The sequence below is a fragment of the Somniosus microcephalus genome, chromosome 10 (genome assembly GCF_052327205.1).
Source record: "Somniosus microcephalus isolate GS21.2 chromosome 10, FLI_Smic_1.0, whole genome shotgun sequence".
NCBI lineage: Eukaryota > Metazoa > Chordata > Chondrichthyes > Squaliformes > Somniosidae > Somniosus > Somniosus microcephalus.
In genome coordinates this window covers 166,076,768-166,093,014 of record NC_140996.1, presented here as the reverse complement: position 1 = coordinate 166,093,014, position 16,247 = coordinate 166,076,768, and the positions used below count along the sequence as shown (strand labels likewise).

Below are 16,247 nucleotides of genomic sequence, written 5' to 3'. Positions count from 1 at the left end.
AGTGCATTTGCCATGTTTCTGCCCAATCACCTAACCTGTCCAAATCGTACTGGAGTTTCATGACATCCTCCTCACAGCATACCCTCCCACCCAGCTTTGTGTCGTCTGCAAATTTGGAGATATTACATCCAATTCCCTCGTCCAGATCATTAATATATAGTGAACAGCTGGGGTCCTAGGACCGATCTTTGCGGTACCCCACTAGTCACTGCCTGCCACTCGGAAAACGACCCGTTTATTCCAACTCTTTGCGTTCTGTCCGCCAACCAGTTCTCTATCCAAGTCAATACCTTGCCCCCAATCCCATGTGCCTTAATTTTGCACGCTAATCTCTTATGCGGGACCAAATTGGCAATCTCACTCAAAGGTCCATAAAACAGGCTGATGTAGGAAGCTGGAAAAAAAGCCACATTGATGCAATGGGGGTGTCCTTCAGAAGTTATACTAGACCAAAGAGTACAGAAAACCTTACTCTATATCTGGACCCGACTGCTTGATGCCGTCACTGAACTCCCCAAAGGAGAAAAATGTTCCACTTCCCACACTCCCATCTGTTGCCTACAATACTTCACCAAAAAAGTTTTATTTCAACTCCAGTAAAATAGTTCAAAAATATTTTTTTTCTTTCAATATTACATAAAAACTTCATAAGGCTGGATAAAAGAAATATATTTTACATCTCTTCTACCATAAATCAGTCAAGTAATATTAATTGGCATTTAAGGACCCTCATTTTGTAGAAGTCAGAAACTGACTTAGTGCGTGGTATTAAGTTTAATTTGAGCAAAGCCTTTTCAACACTGCAATTACTTGTGACTGTAACTGTAAGCATTTAATAACAGTCTGAAAGATTACCTGCTAACAGACATGGCAGCGATCATGCGAACCTGGTGGTGAGTGTCTGTTAGGAACTCTGTGTAGGCTTCAGAGACAGGCAACTCTTCATTTTTGATGGAGAGTACAGTCCATTTGGAATGTGGGTCTTTCTGAAAGGACATAACAAACCCCACAAAACTAAACATTATCAAAACACACCTTTGCATCAGCCAAATCGTGAGAGTCACAAAGGTTACAGGATTGATGAACCTAAAACAGCTACTATGCACACCAGATGTAGGCCAGAAAGCTATAATTCTTCATCTGAATTTTGAAACAAACACCTTCATATTACTAAGGTTATTATTGTTAACAATAATTTTATTTAGGTTTTATTCAGAACCTGTGGATTGTCCTATATGAAAATCTAAAAACTAAAGCTATTGAGAGACAACATCGAATAGATAAGAACATAAGAAATAGGAGCAGGAGTAGGCCAATCGGCCCCTCGAGCCTGCTCCGCCATTCAATAAGATCATGGCTGATCTGATCCTAACCGCCAATCCACTATCACAGAACCATCTCCTGAATCTAACAGAATTAGACACACGAAATAGGAGCAGGATCAGGCTACACGGCCCCTGGGCCCGCTCCGCTACCCACAGGGCCATGACCGATCCGAACCTAGACTCATGTCCAAACTCCTGCCCGCTCCCCGTAGCCCTTAATTCCCTTTACTTCTAGGAAACTGTCTATTTCTGTTTTAAATTTATGTAATGATGTAGCTTCTACAGCTTTTTGGGGCAGCATATTCCATGGACCTACCACCCTCTGAGTGAAGTAGTTCCTCCTCATCTCAGTTTTGAAAGAGCAGCCCCTTATTCTAAGACTATGCCCCCTAGTTCTAGTTTCACCCATCATCGGGAACATCCTCCCCGCATCCACCCGATCCAACCCCTTCACAATCTTATATGTTTCAATAAGATCGCCTCTCATTCTTCTGAACTCCAATGAGTAGAGTCCCAATCTACTCAACCTCTCCTCATATGTCCATCCCCTCATCCCCGGGATTAACCGAGTGAACCTTCTTTGTACTGACTCGAGAGCAAGTATGTCTTTTCTTAAATATGGACACCAAAACTGTATGCAGTATTCCAGGTGCGGTCTCACCAATACCTTGTACAACTGAAGCAATACCTCCCTATTTTTATATTCTATCCCCCTAGCAATGAAAGCCAACATTCCATTGGCCTTCTTAATCACTTGCTGCACCTGCATACTAACCTTTTGAGTTTCGTGCACCAGGACCCCCAGATCCCTTTGTACTTCAGTACTTTCCAGTTTCTTGCCATTAAGATAATAACTTGCTCTACGATTTTTCCTGCCAAAGTGCATAACCTCACACTTTCCAGTATTGTATTCCATCTGCCAAATCTCTGCCCACTTACTTAGCCTGTCTATGTCCCCTTGCAGGTTTTTTATGTCCTCCTCACTCACTACTTTCCCTCCCATCTTAGTATCATCTGCAAACTTTGATATGTTACACTCGGTCCCCTCCTCCAAATCGTTAATATGGATTGTAAAGAGTTGGGGACCCAGCATTGACCCCTGCGGAACACCACTAGTTACTGATTGCCAGTCTGAGAATGAACCATTTATCCCAACTCTCTGCCTTCTGTTAGATAGCCAATCCTCTATCCATGCCAGAATATTACCCCCAATCCCGTGATTTTTTATCTTAAGCAATAATCTTTTGTGTGGCACCTTGTCAAATGCCTTTTGGAAGTCTAAATACACTACGTCCACTGGTTCCCCTTTATCCACCCTATATGTTACTTCCTCAAAGAACTCCAGCAAATTTGTCAAACATGACTTCCCCTTCGTAAAACCATGCTGACTTTGTCCTATTAAATTATGATTATCCAAATGTCCTGTTACTGTCTCCTTAATAATGGACTCCAAAATTTTACCTACCACAGATGTTAGGCTAACTGGTCTATAGTTTCCAGCCTTCTGTCTACTGCCCTTTTTAAATAAGGGTGTTACATTAGCAGTTTTCCAGTCTGCCGGGACCTTTGCTGAGTCCAGGGAGTTTTGGAAAATTATTACCAATGCATCCACAATCCCTACCGCCACATCCCTCAAGACCCTAGGATGTAAGCCATCAGGTCCAGGTGATTTATCCGCCTTGAGTCCCATTATTTTACCGAGTACCACTTCCTTAGTGATTTTGATCGTGTTTAGCTCCTCCCCCGCTATAGCCCCCTGTTTGTCCAGTGTTGGGATATTCTTAGTGTCTTCTACTGTAAAGACTGATGTAAAATATTCATTCAGTGTTTTTGCCATCTCCATATTTCCCACCATTAATTTCCCAGTCTCATCCTCGAAGGGACCAACATTTACTTTAGCCACCCTTTTTCTTTTATATAACTATAGCTGAAGTGCCTGGCGGTGCCGAGGGTCTTTTGAGGGCATGTTGTTGTTGGAAGAGAGAGAGAGCGACTGGGGGGAAGAGAGAGAGCGACTGGGGGGAAGAGAGAGCGCGACTGGGGGGAAGAGGGGGGGGAAGGGGAGGGGGGAAGGGGAGGGGAGGGGGGAGGGAAAGGGGGGGGAAGGGGAGGAGGGGAAGGAAGAGGAGGGGGAAGGAAGGGGAGGGGGAAGGGGAGGGGAGGGGGAAGGGGAGGGGGGGAAAGGGGAGGGGGGGAAGGGGAGAGGAGGGGGGAAGGGGAGGGGGGAAGGGGAGGGGGGGAAAGGGGAGGGGAGGGGGGAAGGGGAGGGGGGGGAAGGGGAGGGGGGGAAGAGGGGGCAGGGGAGGGGGGGAAGGGGAGGGGGAGGAGGGGGGAAGGGGAGGGGGGAAGGGGAGGGGAGGAGGGGGCAAGGGAGGGGGAGGGGGGGAGGGAAGGGGGGGAAGGGGGAGGGGAGGGGAGAGGGGGGGAAGGGGAGGGGGGGAAGGGGAGTCCCTGAGCCCCCTGATCTCCGCCCCCCCATCACCCGAGCCCCGCCCCCGAGCCCCGCCCCCCCGATCTCCCAAGCCCCGCCCCCCGGAGCCCCGCCCCCCCCGAGACTCGCCCCCCCCCCCACCCCCCCTCCAACCAAGCACCGAACTCCGGAGGCCCGATCTCCCGAGCTGGCTTCAAGTCCGCCGATTGCGGCTGTGAGAGACGGCCGGCGGGCCCGGTTGCCGGGGTAACCCTTTCCGCTCTCCAAGCCCCGCCCGAGATCTGCACTCCCGAGAGCCCCGCACCCCCCTGCCCGAGCCAAGCGGGGAACAGAGAGAGACGCCGCGTCTCAGCTGCTCCTGCTGCGCGCGCACCCTGACCCTCATGGACCTCGTGGCTGACGCCGTTGCCCCGGGTAACGTGACACCGGGGCGGGGGGGGGGGGGGGGCCGCCCGAGCCGAGCGGGGAACAGAGAGAGACGCCGCGTCTCAGCTGCTCCTGCTGCGCGCGCACCCTGACCCTCGTGGCTGACGCCATTGCCCCGGGTAACGTGACACGGCGGGGGGGGGGGGGGGGGGGGGGGGGGGGGGGGCGGGGGGGTGGTGGTGAGGAGCTTAGCAGAAGCCGTGGGACAATTACCTAGCTCGGGCCTGGCTGGGCAAGAAAGGTCCAGGCTTTGAGGCCTAACAAAAACGGGGAAAGGTAGGAAAAAGAATCTTCAGGTTAGAGGAAATATTTACAAATGAATGAAGTTTTTTTTAAAACAATTTAATAAAAGCAATTTTATTTTGCTGGAAATGTATATTTGAAAAGAAAGACGCAGAAAGCAGGAAAAAGAATGGAAGCAAGATGGCGGCTACTCACCTCGGTTCAGAACGATAAGGCCCGCCCACACACGCACCGATTGGTCGACCGTCAGGTCACCAAAGCGTAGGATTGGTCAATCGTCCCGTCACTCGACCGTAGGAGGGCCCGGCCGCACGCGCCAGGAACCCGGCGTACGATTGGTCGACCTCGAGGTCACTCTGTCGCTAATGAGCGGATAATGAGATGCTAATGAGCGGAATGTTGAAGGTTTTTCGGATACCACGGGCGCAATTTTTGTCCGGCCGAAACGTAAATACGCTTACCATCGTTTTGAACGGTGAGCTTTCTTTCGACGTAACGCACGCGTAGGTACGCTCTGTAACTTTCGAGCGCATAGCCGGACAGACGCACACCCGAGACAGACAGAAGGACAGACAGAAGGACAGACAGAAGGACAGACAGAAGGACAGACAGACAGAAAGAACGATCCGTTTATATATATAGATAGATAAAATAAAATAAATGACTTCCCTCTTTTTTATTATTCACAAATTAATCTTACACAAAGCTACTGAAGATATCTGCTAAATGATACAATTATGTACAAATCTTCTATCTATATATATAAAAAAAACAGTATGTCTCTCTGTCTGTCCGGCTATACAATCAAAAGTTATAGAGCGTACCTACACATGTGTTGTATCAAAAGAAAGCTCATCATTAGGGGACTCTTGTAGGCGTAATTACTTTTTGGTCGGACAAAAATTGTTCGCACATTATACAAAAAACCTTCAAAATTCCACTCATTATCCACTCATTAGCATTGACTGACGTCAAGGTCGACCAATCCTGTGCCGTCATGATTGACCAATCCTACAGTTCAGTCACCTGATGGTTGACCAATCGGTGTGTGTGTGGGCGGGACTAATCGTTTTCATCTCAGGGATCTGTCAGCCATTATACAGCAGCCAGGGCAGCTAAAAACTTTGGTAATCCAGGTCGGAGCGATCATAATATGATCGAATTCTTCATTAAGATGGAGAATGAAGTAGTTGACTCGGAGACTAGGGTCCTCAATTTAAATAAAGGAAACTATGATGGTCTGAGGATTGATTGGGGAATGGCACTCAAAGGGTTGACGGTGGATAGGCAATGGCAAACATTCAAAGACCGAATAGATGAACTACAGAATTTGTTCATCCCAGTTTGGCATAAAAATAAAACAAAAAAGGAGACCCAACCATGGCTAACAAGGGAAATTAGGGATAGCATAAGGTCCAAGGAGAGGGCATATAAATTGGCCAGAAAAAGCAATAATCCTGAGGATTGGGAGCAGTTTAGGATTCAACAAAGGAGGGCAAAGGGATTAATTAAGAAAGGGAAAATAGAATATGAGAGTAAGCTTGCAGAGAACATAAAAACTGACTGTAAAAGCTTTTATAGATATGTGAAGAGAAAAAGATTGGTGAAGTCAAGCGTAGGTCCCTTGCAGTCAGAATTGGGGGAATTTATAATGGGGAACAAAGAAATGGCAGACCAACTAAATACATATTTTGGTTCTGTCTTCACAAAGGAGGACACAAATAACCTCCCAGAGATGCCGGGGAACATAGGGTCTGATGAAAGGGTGGAACTGAAAGAAATCAGTATTTGTAGGGAAATGGTGTTAGGAAAATTGATGGGACTGAAGGCCGATAAATCCCCAGGGCCTGATAATCTACATCCCAGGGTACTTAAGGAAGTGGCCCTAGAAATAGTAGATGCATTGCTGGTCATCTTCCAGAACTCGATAGACTCTGGAACGGTACCCATGGATTGGCAGGTAGCTAATGTTACCCCACTATTCAAAAAAGGTGGTAGAGAAAAGGCGGGGAATTATAGACCGGTAAGCTTGACATCGGTAGTGGGGAAAATGCTAGAGTCCATTATAAAAGATGTAATAGCAGAGCACTTGGAAAGCAGTGACTGGATTGGACAAAGTCAACATGGATTTACAAAAGGTAAATCATGCTTGACTAATCTACTGGAATTTTTTGAGAATGCAACTGGTAGAATAGATAAGGGAGAACCAGTGGATGTGGTGTATTTGGACTTTCAGAAGGCTTTCGATAAGGTCCCGCATAAGAGATTAGCGTGCAAAATTAAGGCACATGGGATTGGGGGCAAGGTATTGACTTGGATAGAGAACTGGTTGGCGGACAGAAAGCAAAGAGTTGGAATAAACGGGTCGTTTTCCGAGTGGCAGGCAGTGACTAGTGGGGTACCGCAAGGATCGGTCCTAGGACCCCAGCTGTTCACAATATATATTAATGATCTGGACGAGGGAATTGGATGTAATATCTCCAAATTTGCAGACGACACAAAGCTGGGTGGGAGGGTATGCTGTGAAACTCCAGCACGATTTGGACAGGTTGGGTGATTGGGCAGAAACATGGCAAATGCACTATAATGTGGATAAATGTGAGGTTATCCACTTTGGTGGCAAAAACAGGAAGGCAGATTATTATTTGAATGGTAATAGATTGGGAGAAGGGGAAGTGCCAAGAGAGCTGGGTGTTCTTGTACACCAGTCGCTGAAGGTAAGCATGCAGGTGCAGCAGGCGGTTAAGAAGGCAAATGGTATGTTGGCCTTCGTAGCAAGAGGGTTCGAGTACAAGAACAAGGATGTCTTGCTGCAGTTGTACAGGGCCTTGGTGAGACCACACCTTGAGTATTGTGTGCAGTTTTGGTCGCCTTACCTGAGGAAGGACGTTCTTGCCATGGAAGGAGTGCAGCGAAGATTCACCAGGCTGATACCTGGGATGGCAGGAATGACGTATGAGGAGAGATTGTGTCGATTGGGCTTATACTCACTGGAGTTTAGAAGATTGAGAGGGGATCTCATCGAAACCTATAAAATTCTGTCAGGCCTGGACAGACTAGATGCAGGAAGGATGTTTCTGATGGCCGGGGAGTCCAGAACCAGGGGTCATAGTCTAAGGATAAGGGGTAAGCCATTTAGGACTGAAATGAGGAGGAATTTCTTCACCCAGAGAGTGGTGAACCTGTGGAATTCTCTGCCACAGAAAGCGGTGGAGGCCAGTTCATTAAGTATATTCAAGAAAGAGTTGGATATATTTCTTAAGGCTAAAAGGATCAAGGGATATGGGGAGAAGGCAGGGACCGGGTACTGAATTTGGATGATCAGCCATGATCTCATTGAATGGCGGAGCAGGCTCGAAGGGCTGAATGGCCTACTCCTGCTCCTATCTTCTATGTTTCTATGTCAGTTTCTTTTTTTAAAAAAAGATTTACCAAAAATGTTTTATAAGTACTTTAACTTTCATCTTTGAAGGTATTAAAAGCTAGAAATGTTTAGGTTAAAAAACAGTGCAAAACGGGCCTAGGCTTCTCCAACTGCCGAGAGCCCAAATCCAGTCCCAGGCTCCCGGCCCACACATCCACCAGCCCCAAAATTGCCCTGCAACGCGGGGCTCCCCTGCTAGTTGAAAAATAAAAGTACAAGGATATTCCAAAACACCATTACAGTACAATAAAGTCTTGCTTACATCTTCAGACCTTGGTTTTTGCTCTACGAACAGATGGCAGTAAATTGTGCAGTGGTATAATTTCTTATCTCTATCCAATAATATAAATTTTTCTATGAAATTAACCCCCCTTTTCCCAGAGAAAATTTAGAACAAAGTCTAACGAGCTCTGTGATGCTGTCATTCAGCAGAGAATATTTTAGTTTATGATGACCATCACAAGCAGAAGGCGGGATTACTGGGAATCCTGCATATTAGTGTCTACTTGTACACTGTCAATACATTGAAATATTCAAACTGCTAAATTTTGGTAATGTGTTACCTGAATACATTTAATTGACTCACCTCAAGTAGTGCTTTCATGCATCTTACTAGAGCAGCTCTCACTTGTGCGTTACATTTTCTTTCTTTGCTTAGATGCCTATTACAAATAAACACACACATTAATGTACATTAGCTTTCATAAATTTCATAATTACACACCCAGGGATATCTTAGACCTTTTGGTTTCAATTAAACGTACAGCATGAAAAAGTCTAGTGGAAAGAGTGGGGCCAAGAAAGTACACATACCAGAATGCTCCAATTGTCGTTAGTACTTTCCCCTGAACATCAGCCATTTCATCAGAGTCAATGCCTTGTGCTGTTAGTAATGGAAGAATGTGCGTCAGGATCGCTGAACAAACCTCTTGATCACAACGATACATGGAACACAAGTCCCTGCACAGAACAGACGCTGCAATTACAAAATGCTTCATTTTGCAAATCAATAAATGTTATCAATTCATCCATTCCTATTAAGTGACTGTTGAAATCAGACAACTTTAAAAGTTCAGAATCTAACTGTAGAGGAATGTATAATTCTGCATGGATTCGAAAGAGAGATAAACAACTTAATAATGTAAGTTACTTTGTAAATATAACCAAAATTACAGAAATTTGAAATTAGCCAACATAAATATATTTGACATACATAAAAAACTAATACATAAATGAGCTATGCTTTGGTATGCTGATAATGTGCTTTTACTAACATTCTCCAATGACAGTTTCAAATCTAATAGGAGCAAACTGGAATTCTTTTCGGAAAAAAATTAAACTTTCACAAGAACAGTTATCTCCAGGAATCAATTATCTTTTAATACCCAATAATAGGATTCTAACCAACAAAATCTATTTGGGGGAACACAAGTGAGATTACAAAATCTGCTATCAATCTAAAAAAAAATTCTTACTCTTATCAAAAAATTGGTACAGTTAAAATCACAAACTTGAGCTCTTTGATCAAGACCCTGACTAATTATTCTCTTTTATTATTGTTTTTTCCTCAAAAAAGTTTGGCATTGAACTTGTTGGGGAAAAAGTAGTTCCTAGGAAGTTCTACAGTTAACTTCTTAAGTGATTTATTTTGCTAAAAAGACACTTTGTGACATAGAACATTTTTACAACATTTATTGTGTTTATCTTGGTGAGGTATTTTAGTGCTGGAGAATGCAACATTTTGTATCTAAGCCACCCAGTAGTAGCAAATAATCCCTAGTGCAGAGCTTCGCCCACCAGGAGGGCATTTTGGGATCTTGGGTTACGGGGGCTCCATGATTTCCCATCCAAATTCCTGCTTGGTTCTCCTACTGGGAGTTTGAGGATAAATATTGGGAAGGCCGAAGCCACTATCTTCGGTCCCTGCCACAAACTCTGTTCTCTAGCCACCGACTCCGTCTCTCTCCCTGGCAACTGTGAGGCTGAAACAGACTGTTCGCAACCTTGGTGTCATATTTGACTCCGAGATGAGCTTCCGACCACATATTCGTGCCATCACTAAGACGGCCAATTTCCACCTCTGTAACATTGCCCGACTCTGCCCCTGCCTCAGCTCATCTGCTGCTGAAACCCTCATCCATGCTTTTGTTACCTCTACACCTAACTATTCCAACACACTCCTGGCCGGCCTCCCATTTTCTACTCTCTCTAAACTTGAGGTCATCCAAAACTGTGCTGCCTGTGTACTAACTCGTACCAAGTCCCGTTCACCCATCACCCTTGTGCATGCTGACCTACATTGGCTCCCGGTTAAGCAGCACGTCGATTTTAAAATTCTCTTCCTTGTTTTCAAATCCCTCCATGGCCTTGCCCCTCCCTATCTCTAATCTCCTCCAGCCTACAATCCTCCGTGATATGTGCCTCTTGAGCATCCCCGATTTTAATCGCTCCACCATTGGAGGCCGTGCCTTCAGTTGCCGAGGCCCCAAGTTCTGGAATTCCCTCCCTAAACCTCTCTGCTTCTCTTTCCTCCTTTAAGACGCTCCTTAAAACCTACCTCTTTGACCATCTGTCCTAATATCACATGTAGCTCGGTGTTGAGTTTTGTTCGATAACGTTCCTGTGAAGTGCCTTGGGATGTTTTACTACATTAAAAGGTGCTATATAAATACAAGTTGTTGTTGTAATAAATACTGCTTACAAGAGTGGCTTTAGAAGTATGGAGAAATCATCTGATGGTAGAACACTTTCGTCCGATGGGAGTTCTTTTAAAAAGATTAAGTACTATGGGATCAGACACAAACAAGATAAATCAGCACACCCTAAATGCTAATTTAATGACAACCTAAGAAGGTAAGACTGTCCTCGTTTATATTTGGCAATAGATCCATTCAACAGAGCCCAATTACAATGTTGGAATGCAAGAATATAAAATCTACCACATGATGTATTTCTAAACAAGCAACATCATCCAGAATGCAAATGATATTAGCACTGTGAGACAGTGTATTGGAACATCATTAGTTTGCACTTCTCAAAAGCCAGTTTACAGCAGCATTAGCAGATTCTGTAACCACATGGGATATCCCACCCCACACAACTGGTGTAGTGTCCGTGTGTTGATAGAGACACTGAAGACAGGAGTTGGTTCATAGGTGTTTACTAAGCAAAGTCTGGAGGGGTACTAACGGATATAACACAATATACAGGCTTATATAGCCCGAGTGGCCATTACCGGCATTACAGCACACATGCGGCTCTTAAAGGCACATACACTACAACTGGTGCATGGTCTTCAGAGATAGGGGTGGGATGAAAAATTAGCAGCTGAAATTCAAGCTTTTCTATACTAGAACCTGAAGTGTTGGACCTGGAGGAAGTGGGTCATGCATCCTCAATGCATGGAGGCGCCAAGAGAAAGTTATGTGCTTAGGAGGGTGTGGAGAGAGGGAGAAGCAGCAGGTTAGTGCCAGGCTCAAGTGAATTCCTCTCCATGTCAGTACAGACGACCTGATTTTTAGAAAAGAATTTGTACAAGAGAAAAATCACAAATGAAAAAAAAGATTATAGGAAGGGCAAGGCTCATCTGGCGAAGGCATCCTGTACTGAGGGAGTTTGAGCAGCTAGGGACCAAATTAAAACGCAGAACCACAAGGGTAATAATCTCTGGATTACTACCTGAGCCACGTGCAAATTTGGCTAGGGTAAATAAAACTAGAGAGTTAAATGCGTGGCTCAAAGACTGGTGTGGGAGAAATGGGTTTTGCTCCCTGGGACACTGGCATCAGTACTGGGACAGGAGAGAGCTGTTCCGTTGGGACGGACTTCACTTGGCCAGTGCTGGGACTAGAATCCTGGCGAATCGAATAACTAGGGCTGTAGAGAGGGCTTTAAACTAATTAGTGGGGGGGAGGTTTTAAGAGAGCGAAAAATAAAAATGACAGCGGAGAAGGCAATAGAGCAAAGTAGCAGTGGGGGAATTAAAAACCAGAGCGTGTCAGGAAGGGACAGTATGTATAATGAAAAAGGTAAAGTAGTAAAAGGGGTAAAAGCAGGAATAAATTGTCAGAAAACATATTTGAAAGTTCTTTATCTGAATGCGCGCAGCATTCGTAACAAAATTGACGAGTTGACGGTGCAAATAACTACACATGGGTATAGAAACATAGAAACATAGAGATAGGAACAGGAGTAGGCCATTCGGCCCTTCGAGCCTGCTCCGCCATTCAATGAGATCATGGCTGATCTTCGTCTGAGATCTTAGCTGATCTTACCAGTTCAGTACCCCGTCCCCGCCTTTTCTCCGTAACCCTTAATCCCCTTAGCCTTCAGAAATATATCCAATTCTCTCTTGAAAATATTTATTGAATTAGCCTTCACAGCCCTCTGTGGCAGGGAATTCCACAGGCTCACCACTCTTTGAGTGAAGAAATTCTTCCTCATCTCTGTTTTAAATGATTTGCCCGCTATTTTTAGACTGTGGCCCCTGGTTCTGTGCTCCCCTGCCATTGGAAACATTCTCTCTGAATTCAGCCTGTCCAGGCCTGCCATAATTTTATATGTTTCGATGAGATCCCCTCTCAATCTTCTAAACTCCAGTGAGTACAAGCCCAAACTATTCAATCTCTCCTCGTAGGTCATTCCCGCCATTCCAGGTATCAGCCTGGTGAATCGCCGTTGCACTCTTTCCATGGCAAGAACATCCTTCCGCAGATGGGGCGACCAAAACTGTACACAATACTCCAGATGCGGTCTCACCAGCACCTTGTACAGCTGTAGTAAGGTATCCCTATTCCTATACTCGAACCCCCTTGATATGAAGGCCAACATACCATTTGCCTTCTTAATCGCCTGTTGCACCTGCATGCTCTCCTTCAGTGACTGGTGCACAAGAACACCCAGGTCCCTCTGCACTTCCCCATCTCCCAATCTATTGCCATTTAGATAATAATCTACCCTCCTGTTTTTACCCCCAAAGTGGATAACCTCGCATTTATCCACATTATAGTGCATCTGCCACGTATCCGCCCATTCCCCCAACCTGTCCAAATCGCACTGTAGCCTCCTGACATCCTCATCAGAGCCCACCCCTCCTCCTAGTTTAGTGTCGTCAGCGAATTTGGAAATATTGCATCCAATTCCCTGATCCAGATCATTTATATATATTGTGAACAGCTGGGGTCCCAGGACAGATCCTTGCGGCACCCCGCTGGTCACTGCCTGCCACTCCGAAAACGAGCCGTTTATTCCAACTCTCTGTTTTCTATCCGCCAGCCAGTTCTCTATCCACGTTAATACTTTGCCCCCAATCCCATGAGCCTTAATTTTGCATGATAATCTTTTGTGTGGAACCTTATCGAAGGCTTTCTGGAAGTCAAGGTACACCACATCCACTGGCTCTCCCCCATCTATTTTACCAGTTACTTCCTCAAAAAATTCCAGCAGATTAGTCAAACACGATTTACCCTTTGTAAATCCATGTTGACTCTGTCCGATCCTTTCCCCATTTGTCAAGTGCTCCGCTATTTTATCCTTAATAATGGACTCTAGCATTTTGCCCACAACCGATGTAAGGCTTACTGGTCTATAATTCCCTGCTTTCTCTCTACCCCCCTTTTTAAATATTGGGGTAACATTAGCTACCCTCCAATCCACGGGTACTGTTCCCGAGTCAATGGAGTTCCGGAAGATGATCCTTAGAGCATCTGCTATCTCCAGGGCCACCTCCTTAAGTACCCTAGGATGTAGTTTATCAGGCCCCGGGGATTTGTCGGCCTTCAGTCCCCTCAACTTACCCAACACCATATCCCTAGAGATACTAATTTCTGTCAGCTCCTCCCTCTCATTAGTCCCTATGTTTGCCGATATTCCTGGGAGGTTATTTGTGTCCTCCTTTGTGAATACAGAACCAAAGTATGAGTTTAATTGGTCTGCCATTTCCTTATTCTCCATTATATATTCTCCCGAATCGGACTGCAAGGGACCGACTTGGGATTTTACCAGTCTTTTCCTCCTGATATACCGATAAAAGCTTTTGCAGTCTGTCTTTATGTTTGCTGCAAGTTTACTTTCGTATTCTATTTTCCCCTTCCTGATTAATCCCTTTGTCCTCTTTTGCTGTATCCTGTACTGCCCCCAATCTTCCGGTCTGCTGCTTTTTTTTGCCAGTTGATATGCCCTTTTTTTTGATTTTATGCTGTCCCTAATTTCCCTCGTTATCCACGGTTGAGCCACCTTTTTAGGTTTATTTTTATGCCAAACCGGTATAAACATGTTCTGGAATTCTTCCATTCTATCTTTGAATGCTTGCCATTGTCTATCCACTGTCAATCCCCCCAGAAACACCACCCAATCAATCTTACCCAATTCCCGTCTCATACCCTCGTAATTCCCTTTATTTAAGTTCTGGACCTTAGTCTCTGATTCAATTTCCTCACTCTCCATCTCGACTGAGAGCTCGATCATATTATGATCGCTCTGACCCAAGGGGCCTCGTACAAGAAGATTGTTGATAAGTCCCTTCTCATTGCACAATACCCAGTCTAAAATGGCCTGATCTGGTGGCCATTACGGAAACATGGCTGCAAGATAATCATGACTGGGAACTAAACATACAAGGGTATTTGACATTTAGGAAGGACAGACAGGAAGGAAAGGGAGGTGGGGTTGCTATGTTAATCAAGGATGGAATCACTGCAATAGTCAGAAATGATATTGGGTCAAAGGATCAGGATAGTGAAACAGTTTGGGTGGAGATAAGGAATAATAAGGGGAAAAAGTCACTAGTGGGCGTAGTCTATAGGCCTCCTAACAGTTGCAACTCTGTTGGTCGGAGTATAAATCAGGAAATAGTTGGGGCTTGTAATAAGGGAACAGCTATAATCATGGGGGATTTTAACTTTCATATTGACTGGACTAATCAAATTGGGCATGGCAGCATTGAGGAAGAGTTCATAGAGTGTATTAGGGACGGGTTCCTTGAGCAGTCTGTAACTGAACCAACCAGGGGGCAAGCAATCTTAGATCTGGTCCTGTGTAAGGAGACAGGATTAATAAAAAATGTCCTAGTAAAGGATCCCCTTGGACTGAGTGACCATAATATGGTTGAATTCCAAATTCAGTTTGAAGGTGAGAGAGTTGGAACTCAAACCAGCGTGCTAAGCTTAAATAAAGGAGACTATGAAGGTATGAGAGTAGAATTGACTAAAGTGGACTGGGAAAACAGATTAAAGTGTAAGACAGTACAAGAGCAGTGGTCTGCATTCAAGGAGACATTTCACATCTTTCAAGATAAATATATTCCACTGAGGAAAAAGGGGAGTAAAAGAAAAGACAGCCATCCGTGGCTTAGTAAAGTAATAAAGGATAGTATCCGACTGAAAACAAGGGCATATAAATTAGCCAAATCTAGTGGGAGAATAGAAGATTGGGAAGCATCAAATCAAATCAACTTTTATTGTCATTGTTATGCACAAGTGCAGTACAACGAAATGTAGGCTTGCGGCTTCCGAGAGTGTACAATTTGGATTAGGACACTTAAACATTTCAACATACATTTGTACATATATATTAGCATAAATATGACCATAATAAAGTGCATCGGCAGATGTGCAGGCTTTAGTGTTTATTTGTGGAGTTCAGTAGGATGACAGCCCTGGGAAAGAAGCTGTTCCTAAATCTGGTCGTACGGGTGCGAATGCATCTGTAGCGTCTTCCAGATGGTAGGAGGGCGAACAGACTGTGGCTGGGGTGGGTAGGGTCTTTGATGATGGACCGTGCCCTCCGTAGGCAGCGTTTCTGGTATATATGTTCTATGGTCGGTAGCCGGGTGCCGGTAATGCGTTGGGCAGTTTTGACTACCCGCTGCAGGGCTTTCCGGTCATGGGAGCTACAGCTGCCGTACCATACCGTGATAGTTTGTCAGGATGCTCTCTATAGTGCAGCGGTAGAAGCCAGCAAACAATAACTAAAAGATTAATTAAGAAAGGGAAGATAGATTATGAAAGTAAACTAGCAAAAAATATAAAAACAGATAGCAAGAGTTTCTACAGCTATATAAAAAGAAAAAGGGTGGCTAAAGTGAACGTTGGTCCCTTAGAGGATGGGACCGGGAAACTAGTGGTGGGGAACATGGAGATGGCAAAGACGCTAAACAAATACTTTGTATCAGTCTTTACAGTAGAGGACACTAAAAATATCCCAACACTGGACAAACAGGGGGCAATGGGGGGGAGGAGCTAAACATGATTAAAATCACTAAGGAGATGGTACTCAGTAAAATAATGAGACTTAAGGCGGATAAATCCCCCAGACCTGATGGCCTACATCCTAGGGTCTTGAGAGAAGTGGCGGTAGGGATTGTGGATGCATTGGTGATCATTTTCCAGAACTCCCTGGA

General features: G+C 44.9%; 1 protein-coding gene across 2 annotated transcripts in view; it reads right to left on the bottom strand.

The window, feature by feature from the left end:
* Window positions 1-16,247, bottom strand: part of atm (ATM serine/threonine kinase) — a 206,445-nt gene that overhangs the window by 128,348 nt on the left and 61,850 nt on the right. For both annotated transcript variants that reach the window (XM_085999094.1, XM_085999096.1), the window contains exons 19-22: window positions 10,551-10,633; window positions 8,663-8,809; window positions 8,436-8,511; window positions 856-986 (exon numbers count right to left, since the gene is read on the bottom strand). In XM_085999094.1, coding sequence (XP_085855220.1) covers window positions 856-986; window positions 8,436-8,511; window positions 8,663-8,809; window positions 10,551-10,633 — 437 coding nt within the window. The remainder of the gene's footprint in view (window positions 1-855; window positions 987-8,435; window positions 8,512-8,662; window positions 8,810-10,550; window positions 10,634-16,247) is intronic.